Source organism: Erinaceus europaeus, chromosome 2 (genome assembly GCF_950295315.1).
Source record: "Erinaceus europaeus chromosome 2, mEriEur2.1, whole genome shotgun sequence".
Classification (NCBI taxonomy): domain Eukaryota; kingdom Metazoa; phylum Chordata; class Mammalia; order Eulipotyphla; family Erinaceidae; genus Erinaceus; species Erinaceus europaeus.
The window spans coordinates 1,831,755-1,853,029 of record NC_080163.1 but is presented as its reverse complement, the minus strand read 5'-3'; the positions used below and the strand labels follow the sequence as shown (position 1 = coordinate 1,853,029).

The 21,275-nt window shown below is 50.1% G+C and overlaps 2 protein-coding genes across 2 annotated transcripts; both read left to right on the top strand.

Annotated features, from left to right (window-relative positions):
- The first annotated feature begins 4,920 nt into the window (after positions 1-4,920).
- Positions 4,921-8,620, top strand: LOC132537072 (zinc finger homeobox protein 3-like). The gene is made up of 4 exons (XM_060186514.1): positions 4,921-4,945; positions 5,078-5,250; positions 6,931-7,302; positions 7,766-8,620. The coding sequence occupies exons 1-4, from the start codon at positions 4,921-4,923 to the stop codon at positions 8,618-8,620; spliced, it is 1,425 nt and encodes a 474-aa protein (XP_060042497.1).
- A 7,514-nt stretch (positions 8,621-16,134) lies between these two features.
- On the top strand, positions 16,135-19,835 carry LOC132537071 (zinc finger homeobox protein 3-like). The gene is made up of 4 exons (XM_060186513.1): positions 16,135-16,159; positions 16,292-16,464; positions 18,146-18,517; positions 18,981-19,835. Exons 1-4 carry the CDS (start codon positions 16,135-16,137, stop codon positions 19,833-19,835), a joined length of 1,425 nt encoding a protein of 474 aa, XP_060042496.1.
- Positions 19,836-21,275: the final 1,440 nt, after the last annotated feature.

The window sequence follows — 21,275 nt, the reverse complement described above, 5'->3', positions numbered from 1 at the left end:
TTAGCTCGTCTTAGATTGTGCTGCATCCTGCATGAATAAAGAGATACTGCCTACAGCTAAGCTATGAGTCCCTGGTCGTCTGCTACCCGCCCGTGAAGCCAGCCTGGTGAAAACAACATAACCCAGCGAAAACGACAAGGCAATTCGATATATGTTTCATCAGAAGACCAGCTTTACTGATACTCGCCAAGTAGGGTGCAAACAGGAAGTGACATAGAGTGGGTGGAGTAAACAAGAATGCAAACCTGTGGTGGAAAAGAGGTGTGAGCAGGAGAGGGGGCAGAGCAAAAAGAGAGTGCAAACCAGTGGGAAGAAACCAGTGGCCGGCAGGCAGGGCGATTCCCACGTAACACAGTGATTGTGACATAGACCACAGCGTTAAGCAGTGCAACAGAAGGGGTTTTAGACGCAGAAGTTTAGAAGCAGACCGACACCTCCCTCCCCAGCTAATAGTAATGATGCCCTCAACACCCGGCTGCTGGCTTCACTTCTTGGGAAAATGATGAAGATCCACTGTGATGGGGAGCACTTTACTCTCTCAGGCCCTTCTTTCTTCTGCCTGATTTTTGTAAGTCTGGTCTGCTGGCATGTTAGCATTGATTCATAGGTGCCTCCACCTACACTTGCAAGTATGAGGCAGAGAAGAGAAATCACCTATTTTGTGTACCACACTCAGGGTGCGTAACCATATAAATCATTAAAAACCCTTGGTTCCTTTCTTCGTTTCATGGTTTCTATTGAATTTTTCTCTTGCATTTCATTTCCTTTCATTCCATTTCATAGTACTTCAGTTGATTCCACCTTCCTTTGTTTTGTTTTCTTTTGTCTTATTTTCTTTTATTGTATTTCTTCCTCTCACATCAACAATTGGGCTCTGCAACTCTACTCCCAATCCCCTTCCACGGCCAGCAATCTTTTTCCATTTTATTGGATAGGACAGACAGCCAAAGAGAGAGTAGGTTGGAGGGAGGGAGGCAGGGAGAGCCAAAGAAAGTCGCTTGCTCAGGAAGTGGACCCCTGCATGTGTGGACAGGTTCTCAAACCCACACCCCTGTGCAAGTCCTTGAGCTCTGAACAATGTGCACTGGACTCAGCGTGACACCACCCGGTCCCTACTCATTTCACTTGCAGGTTAAATTATCATATAAATTCAAGCACCCTAAGGACATGCATCTCAAATATTACAAAAGAAAATCTAGACAAGTTCTGTTGGAAAACCATTATCAATATACATTGTTAGAGAATTTGTAGACACTATCAGCATTTGCTCTATTTTGAGAAGTAAACTTCTTTCCATAATAAGAAGGAGTAGTAATACCTGGCAATAACGTATAACCGTTGTAATAAAAATCACTCTCTCTTCTCTCTCTCTCTGATTAGACATTCCTCTCTCTCACTCTTTCTCTCTCTCCTTGTGTGTGTATGTGTGTGTGTTTGTATGTGTGTGGTTTGTGTGTGTATCTCATATGTCACTCTGTGTAACTTCTGCTCTCAGCGTTCTATTTGAGCAGTTAAATATTCTTTGTAAAGAACTATCATAATCTCTGGAATGTCAGCATGAGATTGTACTTGACTATGCTCCCTGGATGAAGCCCATGGTAGTCTTTGAGAGAAAGAACTGTTCTATCACATAATGATAGGCGACCTAAGCTTCATCAGACCTTACACTGGCATGCTAGTGTTGCGAGAGAGAGAGAGAGAGAGAGAGAGAGAGATTGAGAGATAGAGAATGAGACTCCGGGACTCATGGGATGGGATGGGAATACAATGCTATCCTATATTGATCAGAGAAAAATGCCTTTGACATCTGTCAAGAAAGTGGCAGTTGCTGCCGGGATAGACTGAGGGTGCTTCTTCTAGAGCAAGTGCTCTCTGGATTGGAGAGAACTCAACTGAGCCAAGCTATGCTCCTGCGTGGGAGAGGGATCAGGAACTCCTGCCGAGCTAGCATTGCAGAAGATAGACTCTGGCACTCTCAGAAATCAACCGGAATGCAATCCCAAGTGTTTTTACTCCGAAAAACAGCTTGTCTATATACGCGCCATGTAGGGTGGAAACAGGTGGTGACATCGAGAGGGTGGAGCCAAAAAAAGGCTGGTGGAGATCTGGTGTAGTAGGAGGGGGATGGGAGCAAACAGACATCGTGAATCAGTGGGGATTAAACCAATACCATGGAGACAGGGTGGCTCTTAGTTATCAGTGGTTTATGTAAATAGACTACAACTTTAAGTGGGATGAACCCAATGACCTGCAGGCATGCCAGTGCTTTGTTGAGCAGGGTTAGAGACAGAAGCTTTAAGCCGGAGGAGCTGGCATACTACCCAACAAGTGGGAAACGGAAATGGATAGGAAAGGAGGTGGAGCACACCCACCCACACACACACACACACACACACACACACACACAAACAAAGAGCACGTGGCTGCCATAGTGGCTGTATGGCGAAGGTTCTAACCCGTGGGGATTAAACCAATACACTGTAGGCAGGGCGGGGCTCATGCAAAACGGTGATTATGTCAATAGACAACAGCAATGCAAGGCAGGTGACCTGGTGGGATGACCTGAAGACGTCTTTAGAAGCAGAATAGGCCAAGGGAAAAATGATGACCAACATTGCACAACACTCAAGGAAAAGTGAACTGAAGCAGACCACCTTCTGGGAGAGAGGTAATGTGACCACAGTCACATTGCACACAGCGGGAAGAAAGATCATGCCAAAGCAGTCAGAGCACTGCTAAATACAGGCTTGCAGTGCTGCTGTGGATGGATGCTGCGACCTCAAGCCTCAGGCTGGAAAGTCTATGTGCATAATCGCTCGACTTTCTCCCCAGCCCAGAGAACTGACAGCTTTTGAAGGCACCCCCATGGGAGAGACCAATCCCTGCCAGCAGTGGGTCCAGATTCACAAGTGGTGAAGCATTTCTGCCAATGTTCCTCTGAATGTCTTCCACCTGGAAAGCCCTTATCAAATACCTATCAATGATTTGGTGAATATCCTCGCTGAAATCTTCCATCATGACTGAATCATTACAGGGGACAGCAACAGTACTCCAACTTTGATACACGACATTACTCGGCACTAGGGCTTTGCTTTGAGCTCTCTTTTCTAAACCTGGAGCATGCATGCAGTCACTGGTCCTGGGAAACTCTCCATTCCAACCAAACTGATAGAAAGACTGCAAAGACATTACACAAAAGGTTCCCTAGGCTCATAGGCTGAATTGGGACCCTGGTCAAATCAATGGGATTTGCAGTCAACAATTGTTACAAACATATGCCAGTTTTGGGGAGCTACTCTCTTCCCTGATCCAGCTTTCTTGCCCCTTTTCCAGCCAGGACACCCTCTCTCCAGACAAGAACCTGGGGCCACCTGCATATTAGATATGTGGCTCAGGCCACAATTAATTAAGTCATGGGTCCTTTGCATTATGCCCAACATCGACTGCCACTCCCTGTTCAGGGCACCATTATGCTGGGCTGGCTTCATGGGTGGGAGACAGAGGATCAGGGACTCGTGGCTGAGCTGAGAAGCAGTATCTCTCTATTCATGGGGAAGGCCGCACAATCTAAGCGATCTAAACTATCTATAATCTCAATCCTGTCCTTATATATATATACTCTCCAAGTAGGGTGGAAACAGGCTGTGAAGTTGAGACGGTGGAGTGAAAAGCCACTGGTGCAAATCAGGCTGTGCTACTAGACGGGGGGCGGAGCAAAAAAGACATCATGAAAGAGTGGGGATTAAACAAATGCCCTACAGGCTGGGCAGTGCTTAGTTAACAGTGGTTATGTAAGTAGAATACAGTGTGAAGCAGGGGGGGATTAAAGCAATGGAACAAAAGGGGATTTAGAAGCATACCAACAATAGTCCTACTTGCTCTATCCGAAACAGAGACTCCACATCTTCACTTGCACTATTCCAGCCTTTAGGTTCGTGGTTAATCAACTATTAGCTGTGCTTTTGATCGACCTTAACTCTTTCAGCCACCGGCTTCCACATAGTACCATCATGCCAAGCTGGATTTCTTTGGTAGAGGACCCCACCATGGGTCTTACATCTACACATGTCCAGATCCCTGCAACACTAGGGAAATTGACACAAAGCCTGGGAGTATGCATCTACCTGGCAACACACATCATCTGTCGAGAAGCACTTTCAAAGGCCAGACCTTCCACCTTCTACACCCCCACAAGGATCCTGGGCCCATCCTCTCTTAGGGTTAAAGAATAGGGAAGATTGCAAGGGCGGGATTGGATAGGGAGCTCTCGTGGTGGGAAAATTTAGGAAATGTACCCCTCGTAATCAATAGTCTTGACAATATTTCCACGTTATCAATAAGTTTAAAAAAAAGTCCACTAATTTACACTGACTACCATGTCCCTAAAATACAATTCAAAAATCTGTACTATGACATAATCACAAGAGTCACTCGGTAGAATGCAGTTTTTAAGACATGAAAACACTGATGATAAAGGAAACAAAGTTTGAATCTGTGGCATGAGCAAAGGCCATAACTCACCCAGTTCTGATAGAAAAGAAGGAAACAGAAATGACATGAAACATAATAGGAATGTCAACAGAAGGTGTGCTAAACAACGACAGTCAAATTTCACTTCTCTTTCCAATGTAAAAAAATAGCTGATGTCCAATACACAGTAGATGTCAAATCGTTGGAAGCAAATAGTAGGTTCTCTATGCCTAGACACTATGCCAGCACATTGCTGATGAGAATAGGGTGTGCATTAGAGAAGCCTGTGTCCAGGAGCCTGAGGGCATATAGAGGGGGATGTAGTGCAAAGCACAGAGTGGGTGTGTCTGTGAGGGGATTTCTATTGGCTCTAAGGAAACTGAGGGGGGGGTATAAAAAGCCAGGTCAATGGGCTGTGTCTCAGTGCATCCAGGAACAGAAGGAGTGAAGATGGCAGCGTTCAGTTCTCCTCAGGGTGAGTCTGGGCATCCAGGATGCAGGGGGACTGAGGGTTGTAGAGAGGGAACGACAGTGGGCTCCCAACTAAGCCTCAAGTCTGACCAATTGGACTTGTTGGGCTCATCGGAGCCTATCTCCCCCACACCAGGAGTGTTGCCAATGCAGCAGAGCACCCTGAAGCAGAAGAGGCGAGAGCGCACTTTCTTCACAGATGAACAGCTGCAAGAGCTTCGAGATTACTTTGAGCACAACAGGTACCCCAGGTTCTGCGAGCAAGAGGCCCTAGCACAGAAACTGAACCTCAAGGAGGACATCGTGAGGGTAAGACCTACCCCCCCACCAACATGCTGCTTCCCCTCTATTTTGGCCTACACCCAATGTGCCTCAGACAGGCTTCTAGTCGGCCCTGTACACCTAATGAGAGGCCAGACCCCCGAGCATCTTCACTGACCAGGCTTTAAGAACAAGGGCTCCATCCCCTTAGGGCACCCTCGAGAGTCTCTGAGGGTGCCCTCTACCAGTGTGGTAGAATCGAACCCAGAATCCCAGCCCAGCCCAGACCCAGAGAGTCTCTGATATTGAACTCCAGTGCCGGCAAGCACTGAAGCCACCCCCAGGACCATCCTGGAGCAGAGCTGAAGCAGGGAAGCTTCCAACTCTTTCAAGACTCAGGGCTTCTGCCCTGCATGGGGGGGGGTATTTTTCGACACACATATTTGTGTGTGTGTGAGTGTCTCTGTGTGTGTGTGCTCCTAGGGAAGTAGCAATAAGCATCATAGTCTTGTGGCTTTCGCAGGCTACATGTTCCTCCCCTATTTCTGTAAAGAATGGTACAATACTTAATATCTCGCACTGTTCTCAGGGGAGGTCATACTTAGAATTGTTTTTTACTTTTGCTGAGGGCTCTTTCTATCATTAATCTTCTATGTGGGGCATACAGATCTTTGCCTAGTTATGGGCCACTGCTCATCTAGATCTGGTAACGTTTAACTATTAATCTTTCTTTGTTTCGATACGTCAACTTGTACCTGGGAGGCCTCAATCTCTGCATTCTTTCTTTCTTTTTTTTTTTTTTATCCTCCAGGGTTATTACTGGGCTCAGTGCCTGCACCATGAATCCACCACTCCTGGAAGCCATTTTTCCCCCTTTTGTTGCCCTTGTTGTAGCTTCGTTGTGGTTATTATTATTGCCCTTGTTGATGCAATTCGTTGTTGGATAGGACAGAGAGATATGGAGAGAGGAGGGGAAGACAGAGAAGGGGAGAGAAAGATAGACACCTGCAGACCTGCTTCACCGCCTGTGAAGAGACTCCCCTGCAGGTGGGGAGCCGGGGGCTCGAACCGGGATCCTTACGGTGGTCCTTGCGCTTTGTGCCACATGCGCTTAACCCACTGCGCCAATGCACGACACCCCTCTGCATTCTTTCTTTGAGGGGCAGGTCATAAGATGACTTCTTTCGTCCGTCTATGTGGACCCACTTTCATAATATAACTTTCTAATATGCCCCTGTGTAAGGGAGAGGGGGTGCTACAGACTCTCCCTTCCCACCAGGCACTGCCAAAGTGTTATGAATCAATTGTGACAGTATAATTATTTGTAACAATAATGGGGGGAGAATGCGTCGTCCCAATTCTCACCCTTTCTGCCCAGCTTCCGGGAAGTCTGAATGCAGGTCCAGAGGAGATGACGGTGTCAGGATCCCTGGCGAACTTGATGGGGTGCCTCACGCATCTGACGTCACCCTTGATGGTAAAGCCAGGCCGGCCTGCACTGCACAGACTGCCATGGTCTAACAGACCACACCTTAGGCTCTCCAGGAGCTGGAGACTCCCTGGAGACTGGCCCTCAACAGAACCCTAAGGGAAGAAAGAGACTGTCCCCTCTCCATTCAGGAACGTTCCAGAGTCATCAGGGAGTCAGTGCTTCTGACAGTCTCGTGTTTGGACACTGCATGTGCTTAGGCCTCTCACACAGCCCTTGCGTCCGTCCTTTCTCTGCAGGTTTGGTTTAAGAACCAGCGCGCCAAGCTCTTGAGAGCAAAGAGCAAAGCCCCAGGACCAGCACAGGGGCTGGCAGTGCACCATCCCATCACCACAAATCCTGCTGTCCTCCAGTCTCCAGTGGCCCCTACAACCGACAACCCAAGCGCCGAGTGCTCAGCTCCTGCTGCTTGGGTGAAAATCCAGAAGGCCACCCCCATTGCCACAGCCCCTCCCTGCATGGGGCAGACCAAGACCCAGAGGAAGCGCACGTTCTTCACTCAACAACAGCTGCAGGGGCTCAAGAGCTCCTTTCAGCACAACCAGCACCCAGGCTATGGAGAGATCCTGGCCTTGGCACAGAAGCTGCAGCTGAAGGAGGACCGAATCTCCGTAAGTATGCACACTGCCCTCTCCCCTCGGGCCCCAACCCACACACCCTCAGTATCACCCAGTAGGTGACAGCCACCTCCAGAGACCCCCAGACAGGCAGCTGAGAGCCCAACCCAATGAAACAGTCCCTTGTCAAAGAGTCCCCGCAGTGCAGTCAACACTGGGCGTCTCTAATCTCATACAGCCCATGGTCTCCGTAGGAAACACAATAGTTGGATGAGGTCTCTGAGTCCAACTCGCAGGGCTTCTCCATAGAGAGCCTCTTGGGAGACATAGCCTGGACCAGAGTACTGAGGATTGAGTTCTGCCTCCTCTCCCCAGGGCTCAGGGCTCAGGGCTCCAGTTAGGATGAAAGTGTAGGGGTGAGGGGAGGGGGGAAGCTGGCTCTCTCAGAGCACATTCTGGAACCCGGGTTCCTGTGAGCCCAGGCCTCTCACACACTCTTTGTATCCTTACTCTGCAGGTGTGGTTCTCCAACCAGAGGGCCCGGGCAAAGGACAAGTCGACGACTCAGCCTCAAGGCCTTCAGGATACCCATGTTTATGTCCCAGCAATGACCCCCACTGATGGACGTCCCCTGAGGCAAACTGCTGCTGTGCCCCAAAGCCCTGGATGCCAGCTTTCAGATGCGCCCATGGTTTCATTGGACCCAGCACCTGCCTGCGGCTCCAGAGCCATACCATCAACTCCAGACCCTGCAGGCCCCACCAGCACAGAGTGCCTGGAACCCAACAGTGGCAGTACCCCATTCTGGGGCCCTGAGAACACAGTGGACCCTTCTCCGTCGCCATCCACCGCCTATCCTGTGGACCCCTCGGACCTACGGTTGTTACCGCCAGATAACCAGCTACTCTACAAGGAAATCGACGACCAGCTGGAATACTATGATTTGGACTCCCGCCTCCCCTCCTCAGTTGAGAACCCTGACATAGCGGATGAGAGAGCTTCTTGCCCGCAGGAGGCTGACACCCTGGGCCTTGGAGATGTGCAGAGCCCATATGCCCACGGCTTGTGCTGGCCTTTCACCCCAGCATTGGCCCCTTCCCCTGTGGAGCCTGCCTTCTCAGCTGCCCCAATGGCCTGTGGTCTCACTCTGCTCATCCCTGTGGCCAGCTGCTCCACCCAGGAGCCCAGTCTCTCTATGCAAGGCCAGGCCTTCGGGGCGCCTTCGCAGGGAGCACAGGCATACCCTACCCCTGAGTGCAAGGAAGAGGACACCCCGAGGCCACTCCTCCCCCTGATCCCACTTGTCTTCCCAGAGCTCCTGCCCGACATCCAAGACGAACACATCTTTGACTACTTCTGGGAGCAGAAATAGTCTGCTGGGTTCTCAGGGGAACCCTACATTCCCCTGACCTAGACACCTGAACAACCCAGTGACAGCTGCCCCTGTGCTCATGAACCCCAGGTGACTGGACCCCAGAACGACCTGATCGGAAACCTGCGAGGGAGGCCTTGCCACTCCCATGAAGACATGTTATCTCAGGCTACTTCAGGCAGGGCTTCTCCTGGTGTCCCACCTAAGCAAGGCCTAGCCAGTCCTGGGGACACCGTGGACGACTCCCTTCTACCTGGAGACCCTGGACATCGTCTCAGCCTGAGATCTCTGCCCACGGAACTTTGTCATGACCCCATCATCCACTCAGTCGTCCTCTGAACCCCAACCCCAGGAGGGAGTGCACAGTATGGACTAGAAGAACGGAAACCTGCCTGACTTGGGCTGCCGCCCTGTTTGAGGACTTCCTCAGAGCAAGGCCTCTTCCTCACAGGGGAGCTCTTTCCATGAGCACCCTGGGGAGGGGCCCCATGGGCTACCTGGAACCTCTGAGCTCTGCCTTCTCTCACCAGGTGCTGACTGACATCTGGCCCTTTCTGGGATTTGAAGGGCGCTGCGGGGGGGGTGGGGGGGTTGACTCATGGACTTGCTTGTTTGCCTGTACCACACAGTCTCCAGTGCCTCTGAAACACTCACAGCTCTTTGACTGTGATTGGTTGCTACTGTGATTGAAACTCAAAATCCGGTGCTTGGGGAAGGTGGAGGGGAGGGGGTAACTGTGGAGGCGAATGCCACTCCTCTCAGACACTCATGTCCATGTAGTGTGTTGATTTTACCATCTGTTTTGTGCTGAGAACTCAGTTCACGTTCCACTTGTTTCCCTTGTCTCTTGTCCAGACATTGGAGTGATCAACACTGACTGATAGGTCAACTCAATAAAGTTTTGAACATAAACGGCTGTGTTCATTGTGTCTCTTTCCTTGACTCCACCTGGAAATAGTCCCAGGATCTGGATCTGCAGGTTGAGCCCCCAGCTCGGTATCAACACCTTCTCCCCCTCGCTGGGTGGTTAGGCTTCTTGCATTTATGGCGGCTCTGTGGTTGTTGTGTGTACTACTGCACATGAAACTGAGCTTTCTCCACATCCCCCACCCCTTTCTTCTCCAACACCCATGCTCAGCTGTCAGCATCAGATCCTAAGGTCCCAAACCTCTGTTTCTTCTGGTTTCACAATAAGGATTTATACCCATTAGTCTGCCATTTGCAAAAGTTCATTGCCGCTTGGTGCACTTCCCTACCTACCATAGCTGAGAGAAGCAAGAGAGACAGAGAGACGCCACAGCACCAGTCCCACAGGCATGGAGTCTGTCTTGCTGTCCTCTACGGTCCTGCCATGAAACAGGCTGAGGAATCCATCTGCAGACCCCCCCTCATCCCCGCACCACCCACTCATCATTAGGGTTCAGTGGCTCTCCATTGCTTGCAAGTGGTAGCGGTGAGAAGTTTATTTCCCTTTCTCAGGGAAATCGCATTTTCTACTTTGGAGACGTGATTCATTTTTCAGCATGTGTACATCTAGCACGATTTGATTTTACTCTTACTCTCGAGATTGTCCCTTATGGGACCTAAAGCCTCCAACCCTGCTGCCAGAGCCCTGCTCCCCTGTGTCCTCTTTCGGGCTTTGTGTGCTGCACCCTAGTGGTCACAGTGCCTTTCACTCTCTGACTCTGCCCTGTGTCCTGGGAGCTGATGCTCCATCCTCTGTCTCTACACAACTATCTTAGCAGAACATGGAGAATGAGCAGGCCTGGGGATGGACTGGGCACTGCCTGTGTCTCTATGGAGGTGGCCACAGCCATGGATCCTGAGACTACCATGCTGCACAGACACCCAGGTGGGATGGGGCTTGAACTCACAAACGCACAAACTGTGGACCACCCAAACAGTGAGAGGAAAACCATCTGCCACACACACAAACACACACATAGACACACACTCACCCACAAACAGTGAGACAGACACACACACAAACCAACAGAGACACACACTCCTTTGCCCAAGTTCTGAGCAGGTTCAGTACTCTCAGCTGTGCTGAACAGCTCTCCTGCTTTGTGTGGCTGAGTGGAGCAGGCTGGCGATGTTGGTTAGGATGCTATCTGTATCCCTCCCTGTGGGGCTAGCTTCACGGCCAGGAGACAGCTGACCAGGGACTCATGGCTGAGTCGGACGCAGTTCAATCTTTATTACCGGGCTAGCATCGAAAGACACAGACCCTAGGCCTCTCGGAGCCAGAAGGCAATGTTGGTATGCATGAGACCCCTTCTGTTTCATTTGGTTTAAATCCCCCCTGCTTAACACTATTCTATTTACATAACCACTTCATTCTATTTATATAACCGCTGTTAACAAGTACCTCCCTCCAGGGCATTGGTTCAATCCCCACTGTTTCATGATATGTTTTTGCTCCACCCCCCCTCCTTGTCACACCCTGATCCTCTCCTTGTCACACTCTGATTGTCACCAGTCACTTTTCTCTCCACCCTCTCTATGTCACACCCTGTTTCCACCCTACTTGCCAAGTATATATAAAGACAGCATTGTGAGTTTTAGAGTATTTTACCTTGAGTTTAGCTTAGCTCGTCTTAGATTGTGCTGCATCCTGCATGAATAAAGAGATACTGCCTACAGCTAAGCTATGAGTCCCTGGTCGTCTGCTACCCGCCCGTGAAGCCAGCCTGGTGAAAACAACATAACCCAGCGAAAACGACAAGGCAATTCGATATATGTTTCATCAGAAGACCAGCTTTACTGATACTCGCCAAGTAGGGTGCAAACAGGAAGTGACATAGAGTGGGTGGAGTAAACAAGAATGCAAACCTGTGGTGGAAAAGAGGTGTGAGCAGGAGAGGGGGCAGAGCAAAAAGAGAGTGCAAACCAGTGGGAAGAAACCAGTGGCCGGCAGGCAGGGCGATTCCCACGTAACACAGTGATTGTGACATAGACCACAGCGTTAAGCAGTGCAACAGAAGGGGTTTTAGACGCAGAAGTTTAGAAGCAGACCGACACCTCCCTCCCCAGCTAATAGTAATGATGCCCTCAACACCCGGCTGCTGGCTTCACTTCTTGGGAAAATGATGAAGATCCACTGTGATGGGGAGCACTTTACTCTCTCAGGCCCTTCTTTCTTCTGCCTGATTTTTGTAAGTCTGGTCTGCTGGCATGTTAGCATTGATTCATAGGTGCCTCCACCTACACTTGCAAGTATGAGGCAGAGAAGAGAAATCACCTATTTTGTGTACCACACTCAGGGTGCGTAACCATATAAATCATTAAAAACCCTTGGTTCCTTTCTTCGTTTCATGGTTTCTATTGAATTTTTCTCTTGCATTTCATTTCCTTTCATTCCATTTCATAGTACTTCAGTTGATTCCACCTTCCTTTGTTTTGTTTTCTTTTGTCTTATTTTCTTTTATTGTATTTCTTCCTCTCACATCAACAATTGGGCTCTGCAACTCTACTCCCAATCCCCTTCCACGGCCAGCAATCTTTTTCCATTTTATTGGATAGGACAGACAGCCAAAGAGAGAGTAGGTTGGAGGGAGGGAGGCAGGGAGAGCCAAAGAAAGTCGCTTGCTCAGGAAGTGGACCCCTGCATGTGTGGACAGGTTCTCAAACCCACACCCCTGTGCAAGTCCTTGAGCTCTGAACAATGTGCACTGGACTCAGCGTGACACCACCCGGTCCCTACTCATTTCACTTGCAGGTTAAATTATCATATAAATTCAAGCACCCTAAGGACATGCATCTCAAATATTACAAAAGAAAATCTAGACAAGTTCTGTTGGAAAACCATTATCAATATACATTGTTAGAGAATTTGTAGACACTATCAGCATTTGCTCTATTTTGAGAAGTAAACTTCTTTCCATAATAAGAAGGAGTAGTAATACCTGGCAATAACGTATAACCGTTGTAATAAAAATCACTCTCTCTTCTCTCTCTCTCTGATTAGACATTCCTCTCTCTCACTCTTTCTCTCTCTCCTTGTGTGTGTATGTGTGTGTGTTTGTATGTGTGTGGTTTGTGTGTGTATCTCATATGTCACTCTGTGTAACTTCTGCTCTCAGCGTTCTATTTGAGCAGTTAAATATTCTTTGTAAAGAACTATCATAATCTCTGGAATGTCAGCATGAGATTGTACTTGACTATGCTCCCTGGATGAAGCCCATGGTAGTCTTTGAGAGAAAGAACTGTTCTATCACATAATGATAGGCGACCTAAGCTTCATCAGACCTTACACTGGCATGCTAGTGTTGCGAGAGAGAGAGAGAGAGAGAGAGAGAGAGAGATTGAGAGATAGAGAATGAGACTCCGGGACTCATGGGATGGGATGGGAATACAATGCTATCCTATATTGATCAGAGAAAAATGCCTTTGACATCTTCTGTCAAGAAAGTGGCAGTTGCTGCCGGGATAGACTGAGGGTGCTTCTTCTAGAGCAAGTGCTCTCTGGATTGGAGAGAACTCAACTGAGCCAAGCTATGCTCCTGCGTGGGAGAGGGATCAGGAACTCCTGCCGAGCTAGCATTGCAGAAGATAGACTCTGGCACTCTCAGAAATCAACCGGAATGCAATCCCAAGTGTTTTTACTCCGAAAAACAGCTTGTCTATATACGCGCCATGTAGGGTGGAAACAGGTGGTGACATCGAGAGGGTGGAGCCAAAAAAAGGCTGGTGGAGATCTGGTGTAGTAGGAGGGGGATGGGAGCAAACAGACATCGTGAATCAGTGGGGATTAAACCAATACCATGGAGACAGGGTGGCTCTTAGTTATCAGTGGTTTATGTAAATAGACTACAACTTTAAGTGGGATGAACCCAATGACCTGCAGGCATGCCAGTGCTTTGTTGAGCAGGGTTAGAGACAGAAGCTTTAAGCCGGAGGAGCTGGCATACTACCCAACAAGTGGGAAACGGAAATGGATAGGAAAGGAGGTGGAGCACACCCACCCACACACACACACACACACACACACACACACACAAACAAAGAGCACGTGGCTGCCATAGTGGCTGTATGGCGAAGGTTCTAACCCGTGGGGATTAAACCAATACACTGTAGGCAGGGCGGGGCTCATGCAAAACGGTGATTATGTCAATAGACAACAGCAATGCAAGGCAGGTGACCTGGTGGGATGACCTGAAGACGTCTTTAGAAGCAGAATAGGCCAAGGGAAAAATGATGACCAACATTGCACAACACTCAAGGAAAAGTGAACTGAAGCAGACCACCTTCTGGGAGAGAGGTAATGTGACCACAGTCACATTGCACACAGCGGGAAGAAAGATCATGCCAAAGCAGTCAGAGCACTGCTAAATACAGGCTTGCAGTGCTGCTGTGGATGGATGCTGCGACCTCAAGCCTCAGGCTGGAAAGTCTATGTGCATAATCGCTCGACTTTCTCCCCAGCCCAGAGAACTGACAGCTTTTGAAGGCACCCCCATGGGAGAGACCAATCCCTGCCAGCAGTGGGTCCAGATTCACAAGTGGTGAAGCATTTCTGCCAATGTTCCTCTGAATGTCTTCCACCTGGAAAGCCCTTATCAAATACCTATCAATGATTTGGTGAATATCCTCGCTGAAATCTTCCATCATGACTGAATCATTACAGGGGACAGCAACAGTACTCCAACTTTGATACACGACATTACTCGGCACTAGGGCTTTGCTTTGAGCTCTCTTTTCTAAACCTGGAGCATGCATGCAGTCACTGGTCCTGGGAAACTCTCCATTCCAACCAAACTGATAGAAAGACTGCAAAGACATTACACAAAAGGTTCCCTAGGCTCATAGGCTGAATTGGGACCCTGGTCAAATCAATGGGATTTGCAGTCAACAATTGTTACAAACATATGCCAGTTTTGGGGAGCTACTCTCTTCCCTGATCCAGCTTTCTTGCCCCTTTTCCAGCCAGGACACCCTCTCTCCAGACAAGAACCTGGGGCCACCTGCATATTAGATATGTGGCTCAGGCCACAATTAATTAAGTCATGGGTCCTTTGCATTATGCCCAACATCGACTGCCACTCCCTGTTCAGGGCACCATTATGCTGGGCTGGCTTCACGGGTGGGAGACAGAGGATCAGGGACTCGTGGCTGAGCTGAGAAGCAGTATCTCTCTATTCATGGGGAAGGCCGCACAATCTAAGCGATCTAAACTATCTATAATCTCAATCCTGTCCTTATATATATATACTCGCCAAGTAGGGTGGAAACAGGCTGTGAAGTTGAGACGGTGGAGTGAAAAGCCACTGGTGCAAATCAGGCTGTGCTACTAGACGGGGGGCGGAGCAAAAAAGACATCATGAAAGAGTGGGGATTAAACAAATGCCCTACAGGCTGGGCAGTGCTTAGTTAACAGTGGTTATGTAAGTAGAATACAGTGTGAAGCAGGGGGGGATTAAAGCAATGGAACAAAAGGGGATTTAGAAGCATACCAACAATAGTCCTACTTGCTCTATCCGAAACAGAGACTCCACATCTTCACTTGCACTATTCCAGCCTTTAGGTTCGTGGTTAATCAACTATTAGCTGTGCTTTTGATCGACCTTAACTCTTTCAGCCACCGGCTTCCACATAGTACCATCATGCCAAGCTGGATTTCTTTGGTAGAGGACCCCACCATGGGTCTTACATCTACACATGTCCAGATCCCTGCAACACTAGGGAAATTGACACAAAGCCTGGGAGTATGCATCTACCTGGCAACACACATCATCTGTCGAGAAGCACTTTCAAAGGCCAGACCTTCCACCTTCTACACCCCCACAAGGATCCTGGGCCCATCCTCTCTTAGGGTTAAAGAATAGGGAAGATTGCAAGGGCGGGATTGGATAGGGAGCTCTCGTGGTGGGAAAATTTAGGAAATGTACCCCTCGTAATCAATAGTCTTGACAATATTTCCACGTTATCAATAAGTTTAAAAAAAAGTCCACTAATTTACACTGACTACCATGTCCCTAAAATACAATTCAAAAATCTGTACTATGACATAATCACAAGAGTCACTCGGTAGAATGCAGTTTTTAAGACATGAAAACACTGATGATAAAGGAAACAAAGTTTGAATCTGTGGCATGAGCAAAGGCCATAACTCACCCAGTTCTGATAGAAAAGAAGGAAACAGAAATGACATGAAACATAATAGGAATGTCAACAGAAGGTGTGCTAAACAACGACAGTCAAATTTCACTTCTCTTTCCAATGTAAAAAAATAGCTGATGTCCAATACACAGTAGATGTCAAATCGTTGGAAGCAAATAGTAGGTTCTCTATGCCTAGACACTATGCCAGCACATTGCTGATGAGAATAGGGTGTGCATTAGAGAAGCCTGTGTCCAGGAGCCTGAGGGCATATAGAGGGGGATGTAGTGCAAAGCACAGAGTGGGTGTGTCTGTGAGGGGATTTCTATTGGCTCTAAGGAAACTGAGGGGGGGTATAAAAAGCCAGGTCAATGGGCTGTGTCTCAGTGCATCCAGGAACAGAAGGAGTGAAGATGGCAGCGTTCAGTTCTCCTCAGGGTGAGTCTGGGCATCCAGGATGCAGGGGGACTGAGGGTTGTAGAGAGGGAACGACAGTGGGCTCCCAACTAAGCCTCAAGTCTGACCAATTGGACTTGTTGGGCTCATCGGAGCCTATCTCCCCCACACCAGGAGTGTTGCCAATGCAGCAGAGCACCCTGAAGCAGAAGAGGCGAGAGCGCACTTTCTTCACAGATGAACAGCTGCAAGAGCTTCGAGATTACTTTGAGCACAACAGGTACCCCAGGTTCTGCGAGCAAGAGGCCCTAGCACAGAAACTGAACCTCAAGGAGGACATCGTGAGGGTAAGACCTACCCCCCCACCAACATGCTGCTTCCCCTCTATTTTGGCCTACACCCAATGTGCCTCAGACAGGCTTCTAGTCGGCCCTGTACACCTAATGAGAGGCCAGACCCCCGAGCATCTTCACTGACCAGGCTTTAAGAACAAGGGCTCCATCCCCTTAGGGCACCCTCGAGAGTCTCTGAGGGTGCCCTCTACCAGTGTGGTAGAATCGAACCCAGAATCCCAGCCCAGCCCAGACCCAGAGAGTCTCTGATATTGAACTCCAGTGCCGGCAAGCACTGAAGCCACCCCCAGGACCATCCTGGAGCAGAGCTGAAGCAGGGAAGCTTCCAACTCTTTCAAGACTCAGGGCTTCTGCCCTGCATGGGGGGGGGGTATTTTTCGACACACATATTTGTGTGTGTGTGAGTGTCTCTGTGTGTGTGTGCTCCTAGGGAAGTAGCAATAAGCATCATAGTCTTGTGGCTTTCGCAGGCTACATGTTCCTCCCCTATTTCTGTAAAGAATGGTACAATACTTAATATCTCGCACTGTTCTCAGGGGAGGTCATACTTAGAATTGTTTTTTACTTTTGCTGAGGGCTCTTTCTATCATTAATCTTCTATGTGGGGCATACAGATCTTTGCCTAGTTATGGGCCACTGCTCATCTAGATCTGGTAACGTTTAACTATTAATCTTTCTTTGTTTCGATACGTCAACTTGTACCTGGGAGGCCTCAATCTCTGCATTCTTTCTTTCTTTTTTTTTTTTTTATCCTCCAGGGTTATTACTGGGCTCAGTGCCTGCACCATGAATCCACCACTCCTGGAAGCCATTTTTCCCCCTTTTGTTGCCCTTGTTGTAGCTTCGTTGTGGTTATTATTATTGCCCTTGTTGATGCAATTCGTTGTTGGATAGGACAGAGAGATATGGAGAGAGGAGGGGAAGACAGAGAAGGGGAGAGAAAGATAGACACCTGCAGACCTGCTTCACCGCCTGTGAAGAGACTCCCCTGCAGGTGGGGAGCCGGGGGCTCGAACCGGGATCCTTACGGTGGTCCTTGCGCTTTGTGCCACATGCGCTTAACCCACTGCGCCAATGCACGACACCCCTCTGCATTCTTTCTTTGAGGGGCAGGTCATAAGATGACTTCTTTCGTCCGTCTATGTGGACCCACTTTCATAATATAACTTTCTAATATGCCCCTGTGTAAGGGAGAGGGGGTGCTACAGACTCTCCCTTCCCACCAGGCACTGCCAAAGTGTTATGAATCAATTGTGACAGTATAATTATTTGTAACAATAATGGGGGGAGAATGCGTCGTCCCAATTCTCACCCTTTCTGCCCAGCTTCCGGGAAGTCTGAATGCAGGTCCAGAGGAGATGACGGTGTCAGGATCCCTGGCGAACTTGATGGGGTGCCTCACGCATCTGACGTCACCCTTGATGGTAAAGCCAGGCCGGCCTGCACTGCACAGACTGCCATGGTCTAACAGACCACACCTTAGGCTCTCCAGGAGCTGGAGACTCCCTGGAGACTGGCCCTCAACAGAACCCTAAGGGAAGAAAGAGACTGTCCCCTCTCCATTCAGGAACGTTCCAGAGTCATCAGGGAGTCAGTGCTTCTGACAGTCTCGTGTTTGGACACTGCATGTGCTTAGGCCTCTCACACAGCCCTTGCGTCCGTCCTTTCTCTGCAGGTTTGGTTTAAGAACCAGCGCGCCAAGCTCTTGAGAGCAAAGAGCAAAGCCCCAGGACCAGCACAGGGGCTGGCAGTGCACCATCCCATCACCACAAATCCTGCTGTCCTCCAGTCTCCAGTGGCCCCTACAACCGACAACCCAAGCGCCGAGTGCTCAGCTCCTGCTGCTTGGGTGAAAATCCAGAAGGCCACCCCCATTGCCCCAGCCCCTCCCTGCATGGGGCAGACCAAGACCCAGAGGAAGCGCACGTTCTTCACTCAACAACAGCTGCAGGGGCTCAAGAGCTCCTTTCAGCACAACCAGCACCCAGGCTATGGAGAGATCCTGGCCTTGGCACAGAAGCTGCAGCTGAAGGAGGACCGAATCTCCGTAAGTATGCACACTGCCCTCTCCCCTCGGGCCCCAACCCACACACCCTCAGTATCACCCAGTAGGTGACAGCCACCTCCAGAGACCCCCAGACAGGCAGCTGAGAGCCCAACCCAATGAAACAGTCCCTTGTCAAAGAGTCCCCGCAGTGCAGTCAACACTGGGCGTCTCTAATCTCATACAGCCCATGGTCTCCGTAGGAAACACAATAGTTGGATGAGGTCTCTGAGTCCAACTCGCAGGGCTTCTCCATAGAGAGCCTCTTGGGAGACATAGCCTGGACCAGAGTACTGAGGATTGAGTTCTGCCTCCTCTCCCCAGGGCTCAGGGCTCAGGGCTCCAGTTAGGATGAAAGTGTAGGGGTGAGGGGAGGGGGGAAGCTGGCTCTCTCAGAGCACATTCTGGAACCCGGGTTCCTGTGAGCCCAGGCCTCTCACACACTCTTTGTATCCTTACTCTGCAGGTGTGGTTCTCCAACCAGAGGGCCCGGGCAAAGGACAAGTCGACGACTCAGCCTCAAGGCCTTCAGGATACCCATGTTTATGTCCCAGCAATGACCCCCACTGATGGACGTCCCCTGAGGCAAACTGCTGCTGTGCCCCAAAGCCCTGGATGCCAGCTTTCAGATGCGCCCATGGTTTCATTGGACCCAGCACCTGCCTGCGGCTCCAGAGCCATACCATCAACTCCAGACCCTGCAGGCCCCACCAGCACAGAGTGCCTGGAACCCAACAGTGGCAGTACCCCATTCTGGGGCCCTGAGAACACAGTGGACCCTTCTCCGTCGCCATCCACCGCCTATCCTGTGGACCCCTCGGACCTACGGTTGTTACCGCCAGATAACCAGCTACTCTACAAGGAAATCGACGACCAGCTGGAATACTATGATTTGGACTCCCGCCTCCCCTCCTCAGTTGAGAACCCTGACATAGCGGATGAGAGAGCTTCTTGCCCGCAGGAGGCTGACACCCTGGGCCTTGGAGATGTGCAGAGCCCATATGCCCACGGCTTGTGCTGGCCTTTCACCCCAGCATTGGCCCCTTCCCCTGTGGAGCCTGCCTTCTCAGCTGCCCCAATGGCCTGTGGTCTCACTCTGCTCATCCCTGTGGCCAGCTGCTCCACCCAGGAGCCCAGTCTCTCTATGCAAGGCCAGGCCTTCGGGGCGCCTTCGCAGGGAGCACAGGCATACCCTACCCCTGAGTGCAAGGAAGAGGACACCCCGAGGCCACTCCTCCCCCTGATCCCACTTGTCTTCCCAGAGCTCCTGCCCGACATCCAAGACGAACACATCTTTGACTACTTCTGGGAGCAGAAATAGTCTGCTGGGTTCTCAGGGGAACCCTACATTCCCCTGACCTAGACACCTGAACAACCCAGTGACAGCTGCCCCTGTGCTCATGAACCCCAGGTGACTGGACCCCAGAACGACCTGATCGGAAACCTGCGAGGGAGGCCTTGCCACTCCCATGAAGACATGTTATCTCAGGCTACTTCAGGCAGGGCTTCTCCTGGTGTCCCACCTAAGCAAGGCCTAGCCAGTCCTGGGGACACCGTGGACGACTCCCTTCTACCTGGAGACCCTGGACATCGTCTCAGCCTGAGATCTCTGCCCACGGAACTTTGTCATGACCCCATCATCCACTCAGTCGTCCTCTGAACCCCAACCCCAGGAGGGAGTGCACAGTATGGACTAGAAGAACGGAAACCTGCCTGACATGGGCTGCCGCCCTGTTTGAGGACTTCCTCAGAGCAAGGCCTCTTCCTCACAGGGGAGCTCTTTCCATGAGCACCCTGGGGAGGGGCCCCATGGGCTACCTGGAACCTCTGAGCTCTGCCTTCTCTCACCAGGTGCTGACTGACATCTGGCCCTTTCTGGGATTTGAAGGGCGCTGCGGGGGGGTGGGGGGGTTGACTCATGGACTTGCTTGTTTGCCTGTACCACACAGTCTCCAGTGCCTCTGAAACACTCACAGCTCTTTGACTGTGATTGGTTGCTACTGTGATTGAAACTCAAAATCCGGTGCTTGGGGAAGGTGGAGGGGAGGGGGTAACTGTGGAGGCGAATGCCACTCCTCTCAGACACTCATGTCCATGTAGTGTGTTGATTTTACCATCTGTTTTGTGCTGAGAACTCAGTTCACGTTCCACTTGTTTCCCTTGTCTCTTGTCCAGACATTGGAGTGATCAACACTGACTGATAGGTCAACTCAATAAAGTTTTGAACATAAACGGCTGTGTTCATTGTGTCTCTTTCCTTGACTCCACCTGGAAATAGTCCCAGGATCTGGATCTGCAGGTTGAGCCCCCAGCTCGGTATCAACACCTTCTCCCCCTCGCTGGGTGGTTAGGCTTCTTGCATTTATGGCGGCTCTGTGGTTGTTGTGTGTACTACTGCACATGAAACTGAGCTTTCTCCACATCCCCCACCCCTTTCTTCTCCAACACCCATGCTCAGCTGTCAGCATCAGATCCTAAGGTCCCAAACCTCTGTTTCTTCTGGCTTCACAAAAGGGATTTATACCCATTAGTCTGCCATTTGCAAAAGTTCATTGCCCCTTGGTCCACATCCCTACCTACCATAGCTGAGAGAAGCAAGAGAGACAGAGAGACGCCACAGCACCAGTCCCACAGGCATGGAGTCTGTCTTGCTGTCCTCTACGGTCCTGCCATGAAACAGGCTGAGGAATCCATCTGCAGACCCCCCCTCATCCCCGCACCACCCACTCATCATTAGGGTGCAGTGGCTCTCCATTGCTTG